At 51.1% G+C, this 9,216-nt stretch overlaps 2 protein-coding genes across 2 annotated transcripts in view; one reads left to right on the top strand and one right to left on the bottom strand.

Annotated features, from left to right (window-relative positions):
- Positions 1–3,734, top strand: part of LOC132381484 (prolactin-releasing peptide receptor-like) — a 37,191-nt gene extending 33,457 nt beyond the window's left edge. Inside the window, exon 3 of the transcript XR_009508046.1 lies at positions 3,636–3,734. The gene's annotated coding sequence lies outside the window, so the exon portion shown is untranslated. The remainder of the gene's footprint in view (positions 1–3,635) is intronic.
- An 844-nt stretch (positions 3,735–4,578) lies between these two features.
- On the bottom strand, positions 4,579–5,709 carry LOC132381754 (prolactin-releasing peptide receptor-like). The gene has a single exon (XM_059951326.1). The coding sequence runs from the start codon at positions 5,608–5,610 to the stop codon at positions 4,579–4,581; it is 1,032 nt and encodes a 343-aa protein (XP_059807309.1). The 5' UTR covers positions 5,611–5,709.
- Positions 5,710–9,216: the final 3,507 nt, after the last annotated feature.

Raw genomic sequence — 9,216 nt, 5'->3', positions numbered from 1 at the left:
CCCTGTCTCTTCTCCCATTCTGTTTCCTGGTTACCCTCTCACCCCTTCTCCTCACCTGACCATCATCTGGTGCCTCTCCTCCTCCTTCCCTTTCTCCCATGGCCCACTCTCCTCTCCTATTAGATTCCTTCTTCTTCAGCCCTTTACCTCTTCCACCTATCACCTCCCAGCTTCTTACTTCAGCCCACCAACTTTGACCTCACCTGGTTTCACCTATCACCTGCCAGCTTGTACCCCCGCATCCATAACTTTCTTATGCTGGCCTCTGGTCCCGATGAAGGTTGCAGTGAGTAGTGTCTGTGATCCAGAGGTATATCCTGATACCTTACCCCTCTCGTACCTACACAGCAGGTCAGGCCACATGGAGGATCAACAGTCTGCTGGAAGTACTCAGCAGGTCGAGCAGCATCTGTGGCAGGAAAGGAATCATTGACAATTCTATGCAACATCCCCCAACATCCCCCCAGCCTTCATAATGATCATCAGAGCCAATACCGATGTGGCATCTGACCCAACCTTGGTCGGCGGGGAGTGCATCACATGACACGCCAACACTCTCCACCCCACCTCCAAGCTCCCACCATTGGTTATGACAGGGATTGACATATTGGCTGGCCAATCACAGAATCTGGCGGCTATCAACAGCATCTTCCACACGGACTCCAATGTGTTTATGAGCCAGGAATTAAACATTCCAGGGAAGATGGAAGACAAATTGCGTTTGAGTGTCCCATTTACTCATATTCATCTTAGTCTTTCCCATCCATCCTCCAAATGGGCCACAACCTTGTCATGGTTTGGAGTCTTGCGTGCTTCAGTGTTGGCTGGAGTCAGGGCTTGATGCTTTGGCTCGTAGGGTCAGCCATGCCACACAGGTCAAAGGGTAAAGGCCAGACTCAGAATGTCCCTGAACCGGTCCCCCAGGTTCAGGGATTTAGCTCAGGGCCAACAACCCTGACTGGTCAGACGAAGCAATGAAGAATCCTTCTGCATCCGAGTGCGACGGTATTTCTTGAGATGACCGTTAGTAGTGAAAACCGAGAGGAAGCTATTGACATGACGAAGAAAGTCCCGAGCACTGCCGAAGACTTTCATTGCTGCTCTAAATGCCAGCGGTAAGGCAAGCTGACCAGGGGTCTTTTAGATCTTGTTACTGTACCTGCCTCAACCACTTCTGACAGCTCGCTCCATCTACGGACCATCCTCGGGGTGAAGCTCAGGTGCTTAAATCTTTCCACTCTCACCTTAATCCTGTACCTTCATGCTTTTGAATCCTTTTCCATGGGGGAAAAAATGGGTGTGTTTCGTAAACACTGCTCCTTGTGATTTTATACAGGTGTATAAAACCTCTTAGAGAGGGAGGATATAGGTTCCTGTTTCCTATGCTCTGAGGAATAAAATCCTAAACTGTCTAACCTCTCCGTATAACTCAGGCCCTCGTGTCCCATTAAGGTCTTGAAGGTTATCCCAGAGGAGTTGGAAATGCTGGGAGAGACGGCAGCAGGTTTTTAGCCAGAGGCTGGGTCCCCCACTTGGGCTGGCCAACTTTGCAGGCCCCTCTGTTCCTCCGCTACAGGATCCTGACCGGGCTACTCTTCCCTGCTCCCCGAGTCTACGGTGGAAGTGCACAGGGCGAATACCCTACGCACAATATTCAGCATCACCTGGGGACGGACATAAATGCAAACAATTCGACAGATGCTGGAATTCCAGAGTAATGCACTGAAAATGCTGGGGGAGCTCAGCATGGAGAGGAATGAAGAGCCAGTGTTTCAGGCAGAGACCCTTCATCAGGTCCTGGCCCAAAGCAGTGGCTCGTTATTTCTCTCCACAGATGCTGACAGGCCTGCTGAGCTCCTCCAGCATCTTGTGTGTGTGTTATTTGGGAAGAAACATTCAGATACACATAACCACACAATAAGCATTTGTCCTACAGTTCACATTGAGAAAAAGTGCATCAGCTTTGCGTATTATTTCACATTTCCTTCCAACGTGGGAGGCCATTTGGGCCATCAAAGTTTTGAGGCAATCCCATCAATCTCATGCTCCCACTTTCTTCCCCATGACCTCTTCTCTCTCCATGTTGGACCCATTGACAAAATTATCCCTATTGGGGACCTGATGGGTTCACCATTTCACCTTCAAAGTTCTCCGCTGCTCTCCTGACTGGCTTCATAGATCCCAGACTGAGTAGCCCATGTACCGCTGACATACAAGTTCATCAGGCCCAGAGCCAGCCTTGGACAATACTTAACAATCAGACCTATACCCAAAATGACAGTTCCCCGGGGTCAGATGAATGGGTTTTCGACTGCTCGGTCTTCTGGATCAGGAGCCCCTGTAGGAGCCCCAAACTCTTATGCAGTGGTCCATGGGCGAGTGCTGAACACAGGTTACCTCAGACATCAATTCAATGCAGAGGGAGGCAGGATCACTCCTGATTGGATCAAATGACATCCAAGCCTTAAGTCCCTGCCTCAGAGCTCCCACCATTGGTGGTGGCAGGAATTGACATACCTGCTGGCCAATCGCACACTGGCTGTTCTCTCAGCTGCTTCCTCCCCCAAACATCATGATGAAAGCGTTCACGCCAAACACTCTATAACTGTGACGATATATTAAGTATTCTGTTCTCTTTTCACTACTTTGATGCAGTTTTGCATGGCACCATCTTCTGGATGTTTGGCTAAGTAAAAATTTTGTTGCACGTCCCAAGAGACACATTTCAAGTCTAATCCCATGTGTCGGCTCTTGGTCCATATAACTTGGGGATTCAGTCGTTCACTGCCCTCAACGTTGTGAGAGCCCTCCTGGGTTAAGAAGTTCCTCTGCATGTCCTTTCTCTGAGAACCAAATCTGAATCAGGATGTCCAAAGAAAGTGGGAAATCAAAATTCGGCGCTGGACATTTACACTTCCAGTCCTGGATCTGAATAGCATATTGGATCTGAATATTTTTCTGGACATTTACACTTCCAGTCCTGGATCTCCTTGCGGTGCTGAGGGGAGACTGGGCCAATAAATTGGGCAGTGGTGGTTTGTCAGTTACGGTATTCAGACCTGAGCCTGTTGATCAAGAGGCAGGAATCCAAACCACAGCACGATAGCTCAGTCAATTCAATAATAAAGGCGAGACCCTGCAGATGTTGGAAATCTAGAGCAGCAGGCACAAAGTACCGAGGAACACAGCAAGCCAGCCATCATCAATGGAAATAAATAAACAGTTGACCTTATGGGTCAAGACCCTTCTTAACTGAAACGCCGATTGTTTATTCCTCTCTATAGATGCTGCCTGACCTGTCGAATTCCTTCAGCATTTTGTATGTGTCAGATCAATAAATTGCTTTCATACCCTGACGTTGCACTCAATCATTGAGGTCTTTGTACTTTTATCCCTTTGCATTACGCTTTCCCAGTCACTGTAATAGTCTTTTTATTACCTCAGTGGACTGAAGCATGTCATGATCTGTTTGGATCATTTACGAAACCGTCACATAAATGGCCTCTGCTTTAGGGTCTATGCACTCACGCAGGCCGGCTGTTCAATGGATTCGGCAATGGTGCTTGTGAGTATGCACGTTCCAGCTAATTATTGTTTCATTTTGGTAGTATTTATCTCCCTTCTTTTCATTCCAGTCCTGTCGACAGTTGACCAAGAGCAAAGCAACATTTATGCTTCCTGCTGACCCTCGTCCTCGACAGACACTGTAAAGGAGTCGTATACATTTGGCACATTCTGACAGAAACAGAACTTGGGACACGTGATGACAGTAACCCAATGCAATCCAACTTGTTGACAGACCAACCCAGAGTAGAGGGTCTGTGAAGCTGGGAACGGGTTTGGGAAGAGTAGCGTGAGTTGATTATTACTTATAACGAATAAGAGAAAAACCTTAGATGCCACGGTAACATAGTGGTTAGCAGGATGGTCAATTCTGGCACCATTCTGCAAAGGAGTTTCTGTGCGTCTTCCTCGTGGAATGTGTGGGTATCCCCTGGGTACGACAGTCCAAACGCATACCAGGGAGGGTGGCTGGCCATTGTGAATCGTTCAATCATTAGGATAGGGTTAATTGGGCATTGCTGGGGAGGTGTCCCTCAAAGGGCTGGGAGAGCACTGTATGGTTAATTAATAAATAAGCTCCCCTAACTTATTAAAAACCAAAAGATTCTGCAGATATTGGAAATTTTAAGCAACACACACACACACACAAATTCCTGGAGGAACTCAGCAATTCAGGCAGCAACTATGGAAGGTGATAAAACAGCCCAGCTGGGCTACTTATTCCTCTCCACAGAGGCTGCCCGGCCTGCTGAGTTTCTCCAGCATTTTGTGTGTTTGTGTGTGTTGCTTTGGATTTCCCGCATCTTCAGAATCTCTGGTGGTGAGTCCAGGGGTGTCCAAATGTCAAGGACATTAAACTCCTTGTCTGGCCCTGTCTGAAGCTGTTTTTGCGCACCCTCCCCGCCTCCTCCACTTTGAGGGGCACCTCGCCACGGGGCAGGGATGGGGACAAAACCACGAGAAGCACGACTGCGGCCAGGGGCTGCGAGCCCGGCCGAGACCGGCGCCGGGGACTCAGCGCACCAGGCTTGTCGAGCGGGAGGCCGGCGGCGCCCTGCCCTGCCAGCGGCAGCGCCGGAGGCGGTCGCGGAACCGCAGCCGGCACTTGCGGTGGAGCGAGGCGTAGATGAAGGGGTTGTAGCAGGAGGAGCTCATGGCCAGCCAGTGGCAGGACACCTGCGCCACGTTGAGGTAGCGCACGTCGAGGATCTGGAAGTCGGCGTCCAGGTCGCGCACCAGGTTCAGGGTCTGCAGCGGCAGCCAGCAGGCGGCGAAGGTGGCCGCCGACGCCGCCAGCAGCACGAAGACCCTCCGCCTCTTTCGGTCCCACGCCGCCTGGTTCTGGCGGCCGGCCTCGGGCACGCCGCTCCGCCGCAGGCGCACACTGATGGCCCAGTAGGAGCTGGTGAGGGCGGCGAGGGGCACCACGTACGAGCCCAGCATCACCAGGCAGGAGTAGGCGAGCCGCTCCCGCTCCATGCCCCGCCAGAACTCCTCGCACACGTTCACGTCGCTGCCCGCCCGCCGCAGCTCCAGGTAGCGGACGTGGGCGGCGGCCGGCGCGGCCAGGGCCAGCGACAGCAGCCAGATGCCGGCCACGGCGGTGCCGCAGGCGCCGAGCCCGATCCGCCGGCGGACGGGGTGCGCCACCAGCATGTAGCGGTCCACCGCGATGGCCGTCAGCGACAGCACCGACACGTAGACGGTGGCGGACTGCAGCAGCGAGGTGAGGTGGCACATGAAGCCGCCGAAGAGCCAGCCCCGCGGCTCGAAGGCGTAGGACAGGGTGAGGGGCACGCAGCACAGGCACATCAGCAGGTCGGCGGCCGACAGGTTGCCGATGAAGAAGTTGGTGGCGTTGTGGAGCTTCTTGTCCGCCGCGATGCAGCCGATCAGGAAGGCGTTGCCCACGCAGGCCACGGCCACCAGCGCGCCGTACAGCAGGATGAAGAAGGGCTTGTACCGCTGCAGCAGGTCCGTCCCGGGGAAGGTCACCGGCCAGCTGCCGTTGGCCGCGCTCTCCTCCCCCATCGTCTCCCGGTTCATCCGCCGTCCGCCCTGTCAACAAAGCCCAACACTCGGTGACTAGAGAATTGGAAAGAGGTTGGAGAAACACTCAAGCCAGAACCGGCCCCGGGTCGAGTGTAGCCCAAATGGAATCAGTAATAGACGGGTCAGCATGGAGAACGTGGGCCGAAGGGCCTGTTTCTGTGCTGTGTGACTCTATGAGGATGGAGAACCATTTGGACCATGTTGCTCTGGAAGATCAATGGGACGGCTCATTGATGAATAAGGAGTGAAATTAGCCCCCTTCCCCACCACCCTTCTCAGTGGGGGTCCAGTTTGAGCTGGTCACCATATCTCAGGAGGAAATCTCCATATCACTGGAGATTCAAACAAACGGGCTCAAAAATTGTCACCAGGAAAGGACAGAGAAGGCGTGGACTGTCCGATGGGGCAAAAATAGGTGGAGGGGCAGGTGCTGTTGAGGAAATAGGGAGTCTGCAGGAGGACTTGGCCAGATTAAGAGAACAGGCAAGGAAGTGGCAGATGGAATATAGTGTGGTCAATCACTTTGGTAGAAGGAATAAAGACATGGACTGTTTTCTAAATGGGGCGCAAATTCAGAAATTGGAGTTGCTAGGTGGCTTGAGACTCCAAGTGCAGGATTCCCTAGAGGTTAACTTGCAGATTGGTTCGGTAGTAAGCTGAACCCCTTTTCGCTGGGCGTCTCTGGAAACGTGGCCGGTTAGCCGCTCACAGCTGCTGGACTGTTTCTCAGGGCTTCATGGTGTGTGTGACTCTGGTCCCGGCAAACCCGTGGGGGTTGGGATGACTCGCCCGCCCAAACCCTGGTGTGCGTGAATGCTGCGTGATTTACTGGCCCCAGCAATTCCCCGTCCGCAAGGAATAACAAATTGTACGCTGCATACAGTTACAAAGAAAGTATAGTTAGGATTGTTAAGCTAATAGTTATTAAAGGAAAGAAAAAAAAACCAGGAAGGGCCAATTATACTTAAACAGTCACAGTGGAGCTCAAATCTTCCAGAAGCCATCATTTTTGATGTACACACCACAGAAACTCCCATTCACTGCTTCCTGGTAGAAATTCCCCTCTTAGACTCCATTGGATTTCACGTTCCTGCCGGATGGAATCCCGCGGGCAGCTCTTTTGAATGCCTTCCCTCTCCATCTCCCGCCGAAAAAGACCTCGACCCATTTCGGTGCTTGTCACAAAAACTGCTCCCCCAGCATTCAGGGCGATCCCCGCTCATTCTCTAGAGTCCAGCGAGTACAGGCCCCGGCCCTCTCCTGGCTGGAAGACGCACATCCCTAGGCATCGCTTATCGTCAACGGTAACCCAAGCACTGTCAGGAGAACACACTGCTTCTACAGAAAAGACCGTTACGTCAAATGCCCTGCAACATCAGCTGAAAAACCTTTACCAGGGCATTGTATCAGGAAGGAAAATTAGTCTGTACAAGCAAGGATACAATGCTGAGGTTTTATAAGGCATTGGTCAGACTGAATTTGGAGTATCGTGATCTGTTTTGGGCTCCGTGTCCGAGAAAGGATATGCTGGCTTTGGAGAGAGCCCAGAGAGGTTCACGAGGATGATCCCGAGAATGAAAGGGTTAATGTACGGAATGAGTAGCGCCCGATGGTGCCGGGGCCTGTACTCGCTGGAGTCTGGAGAATGAGCGGGGATCGCCCTGAAATTTACCAAATATTGGAAGGGCTAGAGAGAGTGGATGTGGAGAGGGTGTTTCTCTTCGGGGGGGGGGGGGGGTCCAGGGCCAGAAGGAATGGGAAAACATCAATTCAGAACAGAGACGAGCAGGAGGGAAGAGTTTCTGTGGAATTCGTTGCCACGTCTGATTGCGGAGGCCAAGTTATTGAGTATATTTAACGCAGAGGTTGATGGGTTCCTCAGTGAGGTTAGGATGCAGAATGGGTTGAGAGGGAAAATAACTCAGCCATGATTGAATGACAGATTAGACTCCATTGTCCGAATGGTCCAATCCCACTGCTGTGCCTCATTGTCTTATGGAACAGAGACCCCGAGGGAGATGATAGTGAGGAAGACTCTGTTTCCCTCAGCAGAGGGGTCAAAAATCAGAGAGGTCATCTCTACAGGGAAGAAGGCATCACCCTGACACAGTGGTGTCAAGAAATCAACCTCCCCCTCAATGTCACAAAAACAAAGGAGCTGGCTGTGGACTACAGGAGGAATGGAGACAGGCTACCCCCTGTAGACATCAATGGATCTGGGGTTGAGAGGGTGAACAGCTTTGTTCCTCGGCATCCACATCACCGAGGGCCTCACGTGGTCTGTACGCACCAGCCGTGTGGTGAAAAAGGCACAACAGCGCCTCTTACACCTCAGACAGCTGAAGAAGTTTGGTATGGGCCCCCAAATCCTAAGAACTTTCTACAGAGGTACGATTGAGAGCATCACTGCTTGGTATGGGAACTGTATCTGCAGAGAGGGGTGCGGACAGCCCAGCGCATCTGTAGTTGTGAACTTCGCATGGATTTGGGGCACTTATAAAGACAGGAGTGTAAAAAGGGCCTGTAGAATCTTTGGGGACCCGAATCACCCCAACCATAGCTAGCATCCGGGAAATGGTACCGCAGCATAAAAGCCAGGACCACCAGGCTCCGGGACAGCTTCTTCCACCAGGCCATCAGACTGATTAACTCGCGCTGATTTGAGTGTACTCCATATTACATTGACTGTTCTATTTATTATAAATTACTATGATTGCACATTGCACATTTAGATGGAGAAGTAACAAAGATTTTTACTGCTCATGTATGTGAAGGATGTAAGAAATCAAGTCAATTCAATTCATTTCATGGAGCTAGAGTCTTTAGATTGATGGGCAAGGTGAGGAATTCTTTTCACTCCAGAGCGTGGTGGGGCCTGAACCCACTATCTGGGAGGGTGGAGGAGACTGAGACTTTCATTGAGGGCTACAGGCCTAGAAGGTTGCACTCAACCAGAATGTACAGAATGGGCTGAATGTCCATAAGGCACAACAGCAGAATTAGGCCATTTGGCCCATCAAATCTGCCTTGCTATTCCATCTTGGCTGATTTATTATCCATCTCAACCCCATTCCCCTGCTTTCTCTCTGTAACCTTTCACCTCCTGACTAATCAAGAATCTTTCTAACCTCCGCTTTAAGTATACTCAATGACTTGGCCCCCACAGCTTGTCTGTGGCAATGAATTCCACAGACTCACCACCCTACTGCTAAAGAAATTCCTCCTCTTCTATCCAGAGGCTGTACCCTCTGGTCCGAGACCTACCCACTATTGGAAACATCCTCTTGACATTCTTTCTGTCTAGGCCTTTTACATTTCGATAGGTTTCAATGGGAACATCCCTCATTCTTCTAAACTCCAGCAAGTACAGACCCAGAGCTATCAAATGCTTCTCGTACATTAACCTTTTCAATACTAGAATCGTTCTTACGAACCTCCTTTGGACCCTCTCCTATGCCAGTGTATCTTTTCTCCGATAAGGGGACCCAAAACTGCCCACATCATTGTTCTTAAATACTAGTCTTCTTGAAATAAATGCTAATACTGCATTTGCCTTCCTTACTACTGACTCATCATGCAAGTTTACCTCTCAGGAATCCT

Source organism: Hypanus sabinus, chromosome 26 (genome assembly GCF_030144855.1).
Source record: "Hypanus sabinus isolate sHypSab1 chromosome 26, sHypSab1.hap1, whole genome shotgun sequence".
Classification (NCBI taxonomy): Eukaryota; Metazoa; Chordata; class Chondrichthyes; order Myliobatiformes; family Dasyatidae; genus Hypanus; species Hypanus sabinus.
Note: the sequence above shows the minus strand (reverse complement) of the source record. Positions and strands in the feature narration are given on the sequence as shown.